Source organism: Carcharhinus amblyrhynchos, chromosome 1, assembly GCF_965287045.1.
Source record: "Carcharhinus amblyrhynchos chromosome 1, sCarAmb.v2.hapA, whole genome shotgun sequence".
Classification (NCBI taxonomy): Eukaryota; Metazoa; Chordata; class Chondrichthyes; order Carcharhiniformes; family Carcharhinidae; genus Carcharhinus; species Carcharhinus amblyrhynchos.
This window is the reverse complement of record NC_137324.1, coordinates 71,203,674-71,220,808: the sequence shown is the minus strand read 5'-3', so window position 1 is coordinate 71,220,808 and position 17,135 is coordinate 71,203,674. Positions and strand designations below refer to the sequence as shown.

The 17,135-nt window shown below is 39.9% G+C and overlaps 1 protein-coding gene across 6 annotated transcripts in view; it reads left to right on the top strand.

Annotated features, from left to right (window-relative positions):
- The window catches only part of fat1a (FAT atypical cadherin 1a), a 215,094-nt gene that overhangs the window by 186,839 nt on the left and 11,120 nt on the right, over positions 1-17,135 (top strand). For all 6 annotated transcript variants that reach the window (XM_080186730.1, XM_080186775.1, XM_080186757.1 and 3 more), the window contains 8 exons: positions 1,714-2,515; positions 4,040-4,171; positions 4,313-4,470; positions 5,127-5,589; positions 8,370-8,523; positions 10,263-10,373; positions 10,467-11,095; positions 12,293-12,430. In XM_080186730.1, coding sequence (XP_080042856.1) covers positions 1,714-2,515; positions 4,040-4,171; positions 4,313-4,470; positions 5,127-5,589; positions 8,370-8,523; positions 10,263-10,373; positions 10,467-11,095; positions 12,293-12,430 — 2,587 coding nt within the window. The remainder of the gene's footprint in view (positions 1-1,713; positions 2,516-4,039; positions 4,172-4,312; positions 4,471-5,126; positions 5,590-8,369; positions 8,524-10,262; positions 10,374-10,466; positions 11,096-12,292; positions 12,431-17,135) is intronic.

The following is a 17,135-nucleotide window of genomic DNA, read 5'->3' as shown; positions in this document are numbered from 1 at the left end:
ACAGCTGGTAGTAGTGCGTAGTGCTGCAAAATGGAATGGTTCAAACAGCTTTAAATGTCACAATTTACCCACAGTGCACAATATTTATTACTTTGAAATAACTTTATAAACATAATTTTTTAATTAAATACCAATAATTCAATAAACCTACTGAAATTATCAATATAGATATTTAACTTAGAAAAAAGCTTACAAGGGGGACTTTTTTTTAACAAGGGCAAATAAAAATGATGCCCATGACTTTCAACTGCTGGTTACCCCATTAATGATGTGTGTTTGATAGTTGAAACCATCAGGAAAGTAGTGACTGCCCCTTAATTGCCCAGGGCAAACCTGATAGATTTTCCAGGAAAGCCTGTAAATGGGTGCCCCCAGAAATTTCACCTGACATTGGTGGTTGCATGTGCAATTCAATGTCCTCTGCCAGTTGTAGGAGCCATTTTACAATTGCAAAAACAGATGAATGGAGTTCTGCACATTTGTGTCAGGCAGAAGTGGTCTTTCAAGGGACTTTGGAAGTTGGTTTATAAATGGCCTTGAAATAGAACATAGAACATTACAGCGCAGAACAGGCCCTTCGGCCCACGATGTTGCGCCGACCAGTTAAAAAACAGTGACCCTCTAACCTAAACCAATCCCTTTTCATCCATAAACCTATCCACGGATCTCTTAAACACCCCCAAACTAGGCGCATTTACAACTGCAGCAGGCAGGGCATTGGGCCCATGCTCCTCTTTGGACCAGCCAAATACCTGTGGCCCACTGTCAATATTTGGATAGGGAACTCCTTCCCACAGAGGACTGCTTCTATTCCCTTGACCCTTCTTTACTGCCAATTTCTGGTTGACTTGCTACTTTTTTTTGTCCCTATGGGTTTGCAAGAGCCCTACATGTTAACATTGAGTGCTTCTAGCTAAACCCAATTGCGAAAATGTTTTAGGTTTTCACCACCAAATTTTACATCTGTTTTAGGTGAGAGTTGAAAAACGTACAAATTCCAATGTAAATCCTGGCTAGAACTTGTGTTTTACTATAGCTTTCTTGACGATTTTGCTTTCTGACATTTCTATGAAAATATTGTGTTCTGCCCATTGTAAGGAAGCTGACACGAAAGAATGATGTGTTGCTGCCTGCCCTCCTGCATTAGTAGCAATGGGATTGATACATCCTTGATCCGTTTATGGCGTATTTTGAAACTAAAACAGAAGATGTTTTATGAACGTGTTGTAAACAAGCTGTGACTGTACCTATTCTATTGCTATCAATAATTTGAACCAATTGGGTTCATGGGGAATACTTTTTGTGCTGTCACTGGTGCAGGTCTGCTTCTCTAAAATCAATAAATGCAGAGATTTCAGAATCTATAACTATGTCCATTGAGGGAAAATAGAAGAAATACTGTTAACACCGAAGATTTACGCAGACTTGAGTATATATCATTTTTGTATCCCCCCCCCTTGTGTCTTGAGGAAAAAAAGTTAGTCAGAGTGAAACTTAACAACAATTGGTACCTATTTGGACTGCATTGTTCCTAAAAGGAATTTGCAAATGGATACTGAAATGCTGCACTACAAGAAAGTCATTTTGTAAATGCATTTTGCATTCCCTGAGATGTAGTAACGTGAAGTACGTCATGAATATGAATTGCAAATAAATGCAATTTTTTTTAAAAACTGGAATATTCTAATGCCAATTGAGTTTTTTTTTATTTAGGTAACTGATAGTGGGCGACCTCCATTAACCTCATCAACATTCATAAAGCTTAAAATTATTGAAGAAAGTATTTATCCTCCAGCTATTCTTCCCCTGGAAATTTACATAACTACTGTCGGAGATGAATACGCAGGTGGTGTTATCGGAAAGATTCATGCAACAGATCAGGATGTTTATGATACTCTCACATACAGCCTTGCATCTAACACGGGAAACTCATTTGCAGTTTCTAGCACTGATGGCAAAATGATCGCACATAAGCTTTTGGATGTCGGACAATATGTTCTGAATGTCACAGTAACTGATGGTCGATTCACAACGGCTGCTGATGTTTACGTACATGTTAAACAAGTAACTGAAAATCAGGTCAACCACTCTATTGCCATTCAGTTTGCAAATATTACACCCGAGGAGTTCATAGGAGATTATTGGCGGAACTTCCACAGAGCTTTACGAAATATTCTTGGCATCAGAAGGCATGATCTTCATGTTATTAGTCTGCAGCCTTCTGAGCCACCTTCAAATTTGGATGTTCTCCTTACAGTCAATAAAGCAAGCAATTCTTTCCATCTGCCTGAAGTGCTTTTCCATAAGCTGAATGCCTCGGTGTTAGGCATTGAAGAAATGATGGGTGTCCGAATACTGAAAGTCATTCATAAACTTTGTGCTGGCCTAGACTGTCCTATGAAGTATTGTGAAGAGAAGATTGCTATAGACACAAATGCCATGTCGACGCACAGCACTGCTAGGTTAAGCTTTGTAACCCCACGGCACCACAGAACATCCGTCTGTCTTTGTAAAGGTAAGGTGCATATTATAAAATCAGTCAGCTCTATATAACTATGTGTATATAAAAAAGTGTGTGAAGGGGCCAATTGTGAAATATAGAAATGCTTGTCTGCTGATTTGAATTTGACAGAAATCTTAACCGTGTTAAATTATGCCTTTCCTGTAATATAGTAGTGCTTTTCATAAAGCAATCACTTAAAACTACTCTCAAAAGTTTATCAACAAGACAAATGTTTGTATATCCCATGTGGGGGTCAATGGGTGCTATTCGGATTGGCGGTTGGTGACTAGTGGGGTGCCCCAGGGGTCGGTGCTGGGGCCTCAGCTATTTACCATTTATATAGATGATCTGGAGGAGGGAACCGAGTGTAGGGTGTCGAAATTTGCTGATGACACCAAGATTGGGGGAAAGGCAAATTGTGCGGAGGGTGTGGAGAGTCTGCAGAAGGATCTAGATAGGCTGGGCGAATGGGCCAGGAAATGGCAAATGGAATTTAATGTTGGCAAGTGTGAGGTGGTCCACTTTGGTAGGAAGAATGGTAGGAAGGACTATTACTTACGTGGCGAAAAACTGCAGCAGGCGACGGTGCAGAGGGACCTCGGGGTCCTTGTGCATGAGTCGCAAAAACCCAGCCTGCAGGTGCAGCAGGTGGTCAGGAAGGCGAATGGGATGCTGGCCTTCATAGCGAGGGGGATTGAATATAAAAGTAGGGAGGTCTTGCTGCAGCTGTATAGGGCATTGGTGAGGCCGCAGCTGGAGTACTGTGTGCAGTTTTGGGCGCCGCACCTGCGCAAGGATATTTTGGCCTTGGAGGGAGTGCAGAGGAGGTTTACTAGGCTGATACCGGAGTTGAGGGGGTTGAGCTATGAGGAGAGGCTGAATAAACTAGGCTTGTACTCGTTAGAGTTTAGAAGAATGAGGGGAGATCTCATTGAGACGTATAAGATGATGAATGGGATGGATAGGATAGAGGTGGAAAGACTCTTCCCGCTCAAAAAAGACAGTAGGACTAGGGGGCACAGCCTCAAGATAAAGGGGGGGCAGTTCAGAACGGAGTTGAGGAGGAACTTCTTCACTCAAAGGGTGGTGAATCTCTGGAATTCTCTGCCCGTTGAAGTGGTGGAGGCTGCCTCGCTAAATATTTTTAAGAAGCGGGTTGATGGGTTTTTGATAAGAGAGGGGATTAAGGGTTATGGGGAGAGGGCGGGAAAGTGGAACTGAGCCACGACAGATCAGCCATGATCTTATTGAATGGCGGGGCAGGCTCGAAGGGCCAGATGGCCTACTCCTGCTCCTATTTCTTATGTTCTTATGTTCTTATGGTATACCTGATGCAGTTTTTTAACAAGGCTTTGTCATGTTACCCAAATAATTTACACACTAACATAACAAAGGGACAAATAATTTTTTTTAACATCAGTATGTGTTTGTACAATTTGTCATTGTAGAACAGTCAAATTCTTTTGATGAATAAACTAAATTTAAGTTGTTGTACATTGTGTTCTGTATTGAATAATTTGTGTTTATTTTTACTAGGCAGCAAATGCCATATTGTACATAAACTCTGTGAAAATAATCTTTGTTCTCCTGATACTGAATGTGTACCTGATGCAAAGGAAGAGAGCTATAATTGTTTATGCAAAAATCCGAAACTCAGTCAATGCTCTGGTAAGGATTTTCCAAATAACACACTTTAAAATTTAATGCAAAGATTTATTCATCATAACACAAATATAGTTTTCACTCTGTCATATTTATTTGATTTTTTTTAAAGTAAGTGGACCCATGTTAATTGCCTTGCATTTTCAGGTGGTGCTTCTCTGTCGTTCAATGGTAATAGTTATGTGAAGTATCGCCTCATGGAGAATGAAAACAAAGAAGAGATGAAACTCTCCTTGCGTTTACGGACTTATTATCCACATGCAGTTGTTATGTATGCTAGAGGAACAGACTATAGCATTCTAGAGGTACATGCTTCTCAAAAAGTCCAGAGCAGAAATTGCAGAGAACTGTTCTTAGGATTTGATTAATTTACTTGTACAATTCTAACTTGTGCAATTTTAACCAGTTTACTTAAAATAAATTCACCATTTTGCTAAATGATGAGAATTTTACATGACCATCTTAACTAAAATGAATTAATATAGAGCTAAGTCATATATTATTTTTCCCCACGAGAGAAACTTTTGCAGTTCATGTTCATAAAGTGAAACTTTAAAATGTACTACTGAAATTCGAGGCATCTGTTAATATTCTTTGTGTATTTGTTTGTTGTATCAAATTTTCTAAACTACTCAAATGTGAACAGGAAAAGCAACATACTTTTGCACAATTTGGTTAATGGAATATATTGTGTAAATTACTTTGGGTCAATAGGATCCAAATTATCTTCATATTTATGATAGTTGGTTGGGGTTAGGGGATTTAAATTCATTTTAATTTTTAAAGGATTATTGCCGTACTGTAGGTAATGATCTTGAACTGAAGAATGATTTGGATTTGTGGCAACTTGACCACAAAACCCTAGAGCGTGTTATCATTATCTAAATCCATAAAATTTTAAGTTTTATGAAACAAGTAAAAATAAAATATTCAATTTAATATTCCCACTGCCATTTTGCAGATTAACAATGGAAGGCTGCAGTACAAATTTGACTGTGGCAGTGGTCCAGGGACTGTTTCTGTACAAAGCATTCAAATCAATGACGGCGAATGGCATTCTGTTTCACTGGTGGTTAATGGCAATTATGCAAACCTGGTTCTGGACAAGGTCCACACAGCAGCTGGCACGGCTCCAGGCACTCTGAGGACACTAAATTTGGACAATTTCTTGTACTTCGGTGGTCATATTCGACAGCCACACGCAAAGCATGGCCGAGGCCCACAGCTCAGTAATGGTTTTAGAGGGTGTCTGGAATCCATTATGCTAAATGGGCAAGAATTACCTTTGAACAGCAAGCCAAGGGTCTATGCAGTCATGGAGGAATCGGTTGAAATGTCTCCTGGATGTTCTCTGGTGCCTGCAGAAGGATGTTTGAGCAGTCCATGCCAGAACAGTGGCACATGCTCTTCACTACCTAATGGAGGTGAGTTAGTCACTTACAATGTGTTGAGAAGTGAGATGGTGATGCTTTAACTATGATATTTATCAACTCAGTCAAAGAATCCTTATAACATGGAAGGGGATCATTGACCAGTCAGGTCCATGCTGGTTTCACGTAAAGCAAATCCAGTCAATCTCATTCTCCTGGTCTATCCTCTTGGCCTGTAAGTCCATTTCATTCAAGTGGCCATCTAATTTCCTTTTGAAGCCATTGGACGTTCCCACTTCCATTATTTTCCGAAGCAGAGTTTTTTGATCCATTACTACTTGCTGCATAAAAAGAAGTTCTTCCTAGTATTCCCCCTGCATTTCTTACCTCAAATCTTAAATCTGTATCTCCTCATGCTTATACCAATAGTTAATGGGAACAACTTTCCTTTGTATACTTCATAAAACTGTCATAAATATGTACACCTTCATTAAATCGTCCCTCAAGCTCCTTTGCTTCAAGAAGAAGAACACCCCAATCTAACCCTGTAGCTGAAATCTCTTACCCTTGGAACCATTCTGTTTAACCTTTATAATAGCTAAGTATATGGCAACGGCCAGGTTTCAGTTCATGGTTTGCTCTAGTTACTGATGATTACTTGTGTAGTAATAAATCATGCAGAAACCAGTGTGAATAGCTGTATTGTTGATCCAAATCTGTAACAAAGTTTTCAGTAATTTAAAGGCATTAGGAAGCTTGGAATAAGAAATAACCATTTGGCCCATCTTTTCTGCTTTCATAGCAAACCTTCTCCAGTCTTTTATGGATTCTGTTCTGAACATTTTAACGCTTGAGGCAAAGCTCTACGCAAAGTAAATTTATTGATCCCAAGCAAAACTCTTCCATATTCCTGTTTTCAGTCCTAACCTATTGCTCTGGTGCGGGGAGAATCGATCGATCAGGGGTGGGGTGCATGCATCAGGCTACCCACTCCTGCCCAGCTGCCAACATCAGAAGTCTTACAGCGCAGACAATGAATTATGGAAGTCAATTAGGCCTGAAACAAGTGAAATTAGCCCTTGATTCCTTATTTGAATATGGTGCGCAGACTGATGATTTTAGTACCTGCCCACTCCCTGTAATATGGCAGTGCATTCAGGGATGGAGGAGAAGGTGGTGGGTTGGATGCCCACCTTATTTTTATATGCCCCCCCCCCGTCCAAAACACACCAGAGGGGCATGTGAAACACAATATATATGTGAAACACAATATGGGATATTTTGCCATACCCATTTATGCTAGTCTATAAAAACTCAGAGTGTATCCTGTTCCTTTTTGAAGGAGTTTATAATCAAATCTTAATTCAAAATGTCATAAAAACAGCCATTTAAAATCAAATCTAAAACTACTGTCACATACGAGTGACCATAAGTATACCAGCTGACCTTTTTTATGCATTCAAATTGTCGAAGGTGATTGTAACTGGAATAATCAGGCACTCCTGAAAGAAGTATTACCAGTTAATAATATTAGTGGGAAACAGCTTCACAGAGTGCCAAGGGTACTTCACTCTGTAAGACATCAATACTTCTAAGGTTGAAAAATAAATGCAGCCAATTGCAACATTTATGAGTCCCCACTGCCCAAACTCCTAAACCGTGAGTCTGTTTCATCGAATTTCTACTTTTTCAGAAGGGAAATATTCCACCTGTCATGCTCAAAGTTTATTAGTTTTAAACTTGCTTCTTCCAATCCAAATCAGATGGATCTATTTACATTATCTATGCCTCTCGATACTTTTTAAAGACCTGGTTCCTGGTTTTAAATTCTGCTTAGGTGTTTGGGCAGTGGGAACTCATAAATGTTGCAATTGGCTGTCATTTATTTTTCAACCTTAGAAGTATTGACGTCTTACAGAGTGAAGTACCCTTGGCACTCTGTGAAGCTGTTTCCCACTAATATTATTAACTGGTAATACTTCTTTCAGGGGTGCCTGATTATTCCAGTTACAATCACCTTCGACAATTTGAATGCATAAAAAAAGGTCAGCTGGTATACTTATGATCACTCGTATGTGACAGTGGTTTTAGATTTGATTTTAAATGGCTGTTTTTATGACATTTGAATTAAGTAGCCACAGAGCAGAAAATCAATTTAACCACAGCTAAACCAGTTATACATTTGCACACTAAATAAAATATGCCATTCTATTCAGAACATCATTCGGAATACTATTACCATGATGTGCCTCGGTGATTTTTGTTACAAGGTATTACATTTTAAACGACCCCCAAGAACATTTTAGCACTGTTAAAGTTAATGTTCTCAACCACACCATGTCACAACAAGAAAATAAAGAACTTTAACTAGTCTCTATGAAAGTATTAAATATATTAATAATCCAGAATTCTGGATATTATTCTAATAAAATGGTCTGCATACAAATAAGGAGTTTGACCCATGACCTCTTTATTTAGAGCACAACATCCAGATCTTTAAGGTATATTTCTTCATTGATGACAGTTGCATAAAACATCAGCACTCTCCATTCATTTGACTTCAGTTGAGCAAAGGATTGACAGGCTTAATTTTATCTAAGGTGACAAATTACTTAAGATTCACATTGGGTCATTGATTTCCTGGCTAGATTTTAAGGTGGTCGGGCTATTGGCAACTGTCTCAGTAGGATTGTTGATTTTTTAAATGATACTGATAGTGTGCTGTCAAAATTATACATTATGTTCTGATTCTTGTCCTTATTACAGTTTTAATATTTGTAGTTTTATTAATTACCTTTAGTCACCACATTTTACATGAACTTTTATTTTCACAGGTTACTTCTGTAAATGTACTTCTCTGTTCATGGGTATTCATTGTGAGGTTGCAGTTAACCCTTGTGCCTCTAACCCATGTCTGTATGGTGGAACTTGCATTCCAGTGAATGATGATTATATCTGCCAATGTAGAGGACAGTACACAGGACAAAGGTTTGTATTTCTGTCACATGCCAGACAGAATTTTAATTGAAATCATAAATTGGACAAGGTATCTTGTTAAACTGTATACACTGTGGATTACTGCGGATGCTGGAATCTGAAACAAAAACAGAAAATGCTGGAAAATCTCAGCAGGTCTGACAGCATCTGTGGAGAGAGAATAGAGCCAGTGTTTTGAGTCCAGATGACCTTTTGTCAGAGCTTTTTCCTGATGTTTACTTAAGTACGTTTGTTACTGAGATTCTCCCAAAACATTCTAAGTGCTGAATTCACGTCAAAACTGGAGTAATTCCTGCTGGTTTTTGAAGCAGAATTTTCAGAATGAATCTCCCACATTCTGTGCACAGCAAGGTGCCTCAGGGAGATGCACACTGAAAATCTGTGACCCACCCAAATGGCCAGCAGCATTGCACTGAGCAGGCCACAGCGCATGTGCCAATCTGTCTTAGCGGAGCCCTGCATTGCTGGTCAGCGCCACCATTCTGGAACGCTGTCCCTCCGCCCCCTCCCCCCAGACTCCAATCACTGGCCTCCCGGATGTCTCCTGGCCAGCTCAGACCCCTCCTCTTCCCATGCTACCCCGGAAAGCCAACCTACCCCCACGACCCCCCACCCCCCCGATTTCCAGCGCGGGCCATGGAGCCCAGCAGGAAGCCCAATAAATGACCTCTGCTTATGTCTCCTGGCCTACTTAGAGAATAGCCCCCAAATGTTTTTTTTACCTCTTTGGAGGCTGTCATCTGAATTTTAAACTGTTGTAATTATATTTCTTTGACAATAGTACAATGGTAATATAATTTTGTTCTGGCCAAAGTATTCACATATTTCTGATGTTTAGAACCATAATTAGTCTAATTGTCCCTTGAAAACAGTTCATTTTTATACACTTGTAAATACAGATTACGTTATGGAATTTTTTAATTTTTTGCACTTTGACTCTTTTCAACATTCTAGTGGTCAACCCCTGACCACATTTAACAGTACTGAGCTAAACTTGAACCTTTATCGATTAGTGTAAGAAATCTCTTTCAGTCAGTAGGGGAGAAATGTGTGACAATGATGCTCGTCCTTGCTGGTAAATGGAATTACTTAACTGTAATGATTAATAAATTTGAATAAAAGGCAGTAAAATGGAAGGCGGTTGGTAAGCATTCCCTGACTAAGTTTTCCCATATGTTCTGTTCATTTGAAATGTCAATTTTTCTAAACATAGTTTTTCACACCAAGAATTGTTTTATTCCTGAATGGTATTCTCATCATATGCTTTCAAATAAGGTACATTGCAATTTCACATTGCCCTCCGTCTTCGAATGATGTGGTATGAATGTATGCATCTAATATTTTAGCAATGTGCTCAGAATTTCTAGGATGAAAATGTTTTTGGTGTATTTAGGAAAATCATGAATGCATCCTTTATAAATAGTGTTACATTGCAGTGTATCACAAGTAGTGTACAAACAACACATTCTTCATTTCCGATTGAACGATGACTTCCTGATGGGGAATAAAATTCAACTTTGGAGACAGAATCTTCAATGAAAAGGAAGATCAGGCTGGATGGGTAATAGGCAGTTGATGCACCACCAGACATTTTGAGCCTGTGCCAAAGTGGAATTTTGCTTATTCGTCACATTGGTTTCGACCTGTGCACAAAAACTAAAAATTAATCATTTGCTGCATGCTTCTTAAGAACTACAGCAACTTTGTAACTTACTCTGTATCAATTTCAGGTGTCAGTTGGGTCCATACTGCAAAGATAATCCTTGTAAAAATAACGGCAGATGTATTGATAGCCTTGATGGCCCTGTCTGTGAGTGTGAACAAGGTTATCGTGGAGAAAGGTTTGTATTTTCCATAGCTACATCTTCTGATTATTTTCAGTATTTTTCTTCTAATGAATTCAACATTCCTTTTTATTTTAATTATTATGCTAGATGCTTGGCTGATATTGATGAATGTCATGAAAGTCCATGTCTCAATCAAGGCAAGTGTGAAAACACATATGGATCCTTCACTTGCAACTGTACCCAAGGCTTTATTGGAAAGTTATGTGCCGATACTGTTGTTAATCAATATGTATCTACACCCTGGAACATTGGCCTCGAAGAAGTTATTGGAATCATAGTCTTTGTAGCATCCATATTCATCCTTGTTTTAGTCTTCGTTGTCTTCCGCAAGAAGATTTGTAAAAAGAAGCATCGTACTGATACTGGTGAAAAACGTACAGGAGCTTCAACATCTTTCTTGCAAAAGAACTACTTTGATTCTAAAATGAATAAAACCATCTATTCAGATATTCCACCACAGGTGCCTGTTCGTCCAATCTCTTACACTCCCAGTATACCAAGTGACTCTAGAAACAACCTTGACCGAAATTCTTTCGAAGGATCTGCTATACCAGAACATCCAGAGTTCAGCACCTTCAACCCAGAATCTATGCATGGCCATCGAAAAACTGTGGCTGTATGTAGTGTTGCTCCAAACCTACCTCCTCCACCTCCATCCAACTCTCCTTCAGACTGTGATTCCATACAAAAACCTAGTTGGGACTATGACTATGATGGTAAGTATTTTTAATATAGTCATTATGATTCACACTATGTAAATCAGCCATTCCATCACCCACCGCCCCCCCCCATCCCCCAACCTGTTTACCATTCCCGCTTTTTAACCAAGACTAGCAGGTGATCTGCTCCCACGTCTTTCCGTTCACACCATTACAATATTGCATTTATGTTGCTGGTTTGCTGCTGTAGCTGCAAACCAGGAGTATAAGTGGAGTGGCACTATCAATACCTGAGAATGTCTCCACAAATGAGATTGTTTCAGTGGACAGCATAACAAAATAAAATTAACTTGGCACCTCATTGGTCAAGGCAACTGTATTGGTTCTGGCAGAACCCACCCATGCATATCAGAGAAGCGATTTCTTGGTAGGGGTAGGGTGGCGGAAGGGGTGGGGGTGATGGGCGACCATTAAAGAAAGCCACTATCTGTGTGGCCAGTGTGGCTTTCTTCAATGGTATCAGTGAGAAGAACAGGTTGTGGTCCCATGGTGCTATTTAGCCACAGGGAATTAACACAAGTGCAAATAAATTTCTGCCCAATGTCTTCATTGCACAATTCATTGACTGCTGAAGAAAGCACTCAACAATATAAATGAACAAATTTCTGCTCAAGACCAGGAATTGATATTAGACAGAACTACTCCCTGAAACTGTTCTAAAGTCGTAACATAAATGCCCTTAATTGATTACTGCTCTGATATATTTGCCTATTTAGTTTACCACTTGTCTGTCTTCTCTTTCCCCTGCATTGTGAACATCTATTTCATGATATTCGATACAAATGAAATGGGGAAATTCTAATGTAAATCATATCGAAGTGTCCTAATGTCAGCACCCAACTAAAGCCAGTTATTTTAGATGGAGCTTTATGACTGCATTTCCAATCAGATGCTGTTTTTGCTAATCAAGCAGCCAGTGAGTTAGAAAACATTAAGTAGCCATTAGCAGCTTAAAACTGATGAGGGTTTTCTACCTTTTGAGTGATAGCAGTTACATGCAAAGTATTTACTGGTCTAAAATACCATTTGACAGACAAAGAGACATGTTTGACTTTTTTTTAACCCTCCCCCTTGAAAGTATACATTTTAAATCCACTCATACAAGCTTTCTACTTTGTTAGTTGCTGAAAGCACAAATGCTTTTTCTGATTTTCAGATTTTAAAAATAACTCATCAATTTTGTTCACTGAATAGCTAAAGTGGTGGATCTCGATCCCTGTCTATCAAAGAAACCTCTTGAGGATAATGCTTGTCATCCTTTTAACACCCGTGGAAGCATCTCAGAAGTGCAGTCCCTTAGCTCTTTCCAGTCTGAATCATGTGATGACAATGGTAAGAATTTCACTCGCTGAGATCTATATTGTCATGTACTGTTATCAGTTTGCCTCTTCTAGAGGTCACTAAATTCTTACTGGAATTCAAAGCATATGTTTTTTGTCAGCTCTGCAAAGCAGTCATCTGAAGGCAGAGTTCTACAATTCCCTGCAATTGATAGCCGAAGTTTCACATTGGCTGTTCTGTTATTTTTAAGTCTGGTAAAAATCCGAGCACTGCATACTGAAAATACGTGGTATGAAATCAGTGACTTTTAACTCCCAATTTAATCTTGGAATGTGACTGTATTTCTGCAAATAAAAATGTTTTTAGGGGCTGTTGTTGAATTTCGTTCTGCTGAGATTTTAGTTTCCATCTGGGTAAGGCTTCAGTGGGAACAAGATTTAACAAGTATTCAGTTGCAAGTTCGATTATCAGTAATGGAGGAAGTTTGTGAGAAAAATTAGATTCTCTGATATTGATTGATAGTTTTGCAGTTGGTTATTGATTTCCAATAAAAGCAGGAGTATTTAAAAAAAAACCTTGTGGAATTACCTGATTTAATATTAATTGATTTTTAGGAATCGATAATTCTTGACTGCTAATTTTAGCAAAAAGGTTGTCAGATAAAATTTGATGTAATGTCGCCATGATGCATTTAACACTACTGTGTGGATTGTTACTCCTTTCACACTGAAATGATAATGAATATTGACAAAAGTGCTGATGTTGGTGATTAACTTGTTTAGCATTTTACCCTATGTCAAGCTCCTGAAATTACTGTATTTGATTGAAATAAAAGCTGTAACTATGACAGCGGTTAATAATACAAAGAAGCATATGGATGAGAGAATGTAAAACTCCCTAAATTATCTCAAAAATCCAGCCTGTATATGCTCTATTAATTATATCTGAGCTAAGTTACAATATCTTACCGTGATATGTTTACATATTGTACTATTAGTTATGTTATTGTTAAATTTACCAGAAACCAGTGTATAATTTTGGAAACCATGTTGTGAACACTGAAGTGAATGTACCTTAAGACTGAATGCCAGTCTTGGAATATCAAAATTGTAGCTCCATAAAGCCTGAGTATAAAATTCTGATTCCAAGAATGAAACAAGCAAAGAAGGATGCCATTGGGCCCATCATGCCTGTGTCAGAATACATCAACTGATAACTTGCAAGTTCACTTGAAAAGCATAGGCTCCGGCCATTCATGCCCACCCCCACCATTACCAGCAAAAACAAGACCAGAGAATCCCAGTTGTGAGCGAGGTCAGAAAATCTGGCCCATAATCTGATGATCTGCATGTCAGTGAACTATTTTGAATCCCCTCTGCATTTCCCAAGGTTCATTGTGGGGAAACTCGCTTTTGCAATAGCAAATTGCCACTCCTTTTTACACCCCACCAAATTTTCTATTATATTACCTATAATATCATGTTCTTGTATTGTTTATTTATTGGTGTCACAAGTAGGCTTCCATTAACACTACAATGAAGTTACTGTGAAAATCCCCTAGTTGCCACATCCTGGTGCCTGTTCAGGTACACTGAGGGAGAATTTAGCATGACTAATGCACCTAACCAGCACACCTTTCGGACTGTGGGAGGAAACCAGAACACCCAGAGGAAACCCATGCGGAGAAAGTGCAAACTCCATACAGTCACCCAAGACAGGAATCAAACCGGGATCCCTGGCACTGGGAGGCAGCAGTGCTAACCACTGTGCCACCCTGCAGTGTTGATAGTTCTCAATGGCTTTATATCACATGAACAAAGATGGTCTGAATTTCTGCCTGGTTCTCCTGATCTACTGCATTATTTTGCTATTTCTTCAAGGGCCCCAACATAGACTTTCCAAGTAGATATCTTTATCAACGTGTTCAGTTTGATTCTGATTTTAAAGGCTCAGAAACAAAGTTGAAGAAATTTGTCATATGACAGATTGAAGACTGGATCAAAATTGAGTCTGGGGCCACATTGACATTCAATGCAAGCTTTGTGGTTACGTTTCCACAGGGAGCTTGCAAGTGCAAATGCCGAATATCTGGCTGCTTACCCTGTCAGCAGCCAGCCAAAGATAAGTTCCTGGTGTGGGATTGGAAGAAGCATTGGGAAAGGGTGGGGCTTGCGCAACTGAGCACAACAACGAGTTGTTGGAGAACTTCTGCTCATTCCACAGCAAGGTTTCGTTAAAAAAAATTTACAATTTGTTAACAACCACAGGGAGCTCTGAAAGATTTTAAGCTGGACAGTCCCACCTGCTGCTTCATTCATTGTATACTAGTTTCTTAGTGAAGTCTTTCAGACATGAAGAATCACAAAATCCCAACAGTGCAGGAGGAAGCCATCTGGTCCATCGAGCCTGCACCAACAACAATCCCACCCAGGCCCTATGCCTATAATTCCATGCAGTTACCCTAGCTAGTCTTCCTGACATGAAGGAGCAATTGAGCATGACCAATCCACTTAACTCACAGATTTTTGAACTATGGGAGGAAACCGAAACACCCATAAGAAACCCACGCGTATCTTTCCACGAAGAAAGAAAATAAATGATGGCATGCATCTGAAGAAGGGATGGATGGATCAAAAACTGGCCAAGGAGGATATTGTGGGAGGAGAGAGAGCTGCAGAGACTGATGGGGTAAGAGGAGGAATTCCAGAGTATGGAGCTTAAGGCATGAGTGCCAGCAGTGGGATCCATGAAGGGCAGGAGGATGAAGAACAAGAGGGTTTGAAACTTCTTAGAAGGCACAGTGGAGTGAGGCCACGCCCCAATCTAAACACAAAGATGGGAATTTCAAACTTGAGGCTTTAGAGGATTCTGAGACAGTGTAAATCAATCAGTACAAGGTTGATGGATGAATTAAGTGTGGCAACAAACCTTTTGATCAGCTTCCCAATCAGCTTCTTGTCCTTCCCCATTTGCAAAGAATTAGTGTAATTGGAATATTCAGGAATTCCACTACCTTCAATTCTTCTAAAATTCTAGGATTTAGGTCGTCAGGTCCAAGGGACTTTTCGGTCTTTGGTTCCATTAGTTTTCCTAGTACTTGTTCTCAAGTTCCCCCTTCCCCCACCTTCTTTCCTTTGATTTCTGCTATTCTTGTGCTATTCTACTATTTTTTGTGCCTTCTACTATGAAGGCAAATACAAAATTCTTATTCAATGGCCCTGCCATTATCAGGAAACAAGAAGCGGAGTTTTCCCAAAAAATGGCAAAGTGCCAGGGTCTGAAACCTGGTGTGTTTCTCTCCAGCTGTGCAGCCGAGTTTTCAGACCAGATTTTTTGGCACTTTAATGCACAGGAAATCTGGGGGCATGGTTTCCACCGGCATTCTGGTGGGACAGGACCTGAAAGAGCTGGTAAGACTGGCTCCACAAAGATTGGGGTGCCATCTTTAAAGGGCGCTCGATCGACATTTGAAGTAAGTTCCTCCCAAGTTCCTGGACACAGAGGATCACTTTCACAGGCACTGGGCATGAACTTGATTATGTCAGTAATGGAAAAGACCTCAAACCAAGATCTCCCTGGCACAAATCCCATTTTGGCCCTCTCGCAAGCTTTAGCAGTCTTAACGGATTTGCATCCACAGCAAATGAGGCCACTAGATCTCGTCCAAGGATTTTATTTCCTATTACTAATTCCCCAGTCTCATCCTTGAAGAGATCTATGTTTACTTACCCTTTTCCTTTTACTTGTAGAAGTTCTTACTGTTTGTGTTTATATTCCTTTCTGTTTGTTTTTATATTTCTTACTGGTTTACGCTCATTCTAATTTCTTCCCTTTTTTTAGTCATCCTTTGCTGGTTTCTAAATTTTCATGATCTTCAGGTTTACTCCTAATCTTGCAGTACAGTATATCTTTTCTTTTAATTTGATACCTTCTTTAACTTCCTTAGTTAGCTATGGATAATGCATCCTCCTTCTTTTCACTGGCAACATCTTAATTGATATCTTCTTGCATTCCTGCCACTGCTTCCCTACCGTCTTACCTTTAAGCTATTTTTCCAGTCCACTGTAGCCAATTCTATAGAACAAGAACAAAGAACAACCCAGCACGGGAAACAGGCCCTTCGGCCCAATGAGCCCACGCCGCCATTTCAACAAAGCATTTTCCTACACCTACCTTGCCCCGTGTGTATGTGAATGATACCCCTAATGTAGCCAGATTCAGGGTCAATTTGGTACACCAGTCAGCCTAAGAGCACATCTTTGGGGTGTGGGAGGAAACCGGAGCACCCAGAGGAAACCCACGCAACCACAGGGAGAATGCGCAAACTCCCACAGACACAGGCCCAAATCCATGTATCTGCACAGCTAGCAGTGATAGTCACTGAACTGTTGTGGTGCCCGTCTGCTGGACCAGGATTAAGCACACACAACGACACAAAGTACTAGGCCACTCTCGAAACCTCCAAGAGCAGCCCACGCACGACCCACCGTGTGCATGCCCCTCGTTTGACAACAAGGTGGACCGACACCTGTGGATTAAAAGAGACAGAACATTAACATGTAATATTACATTTCCAGTGTCGTCCCGAGGCTCTGACCCTTTTTAATACCATCTACTATAACCCTCCATCCCTGTTTCGCTCATGTGTCTAAGTAAACCTTAAATAAGTCCAACGTGCCTGCCTCCACCACCTTACTTGGTAGTGCATTCCATACCCCCACGACCCTCTGCGTGAAAAACCTTCCTCTAGTATCCA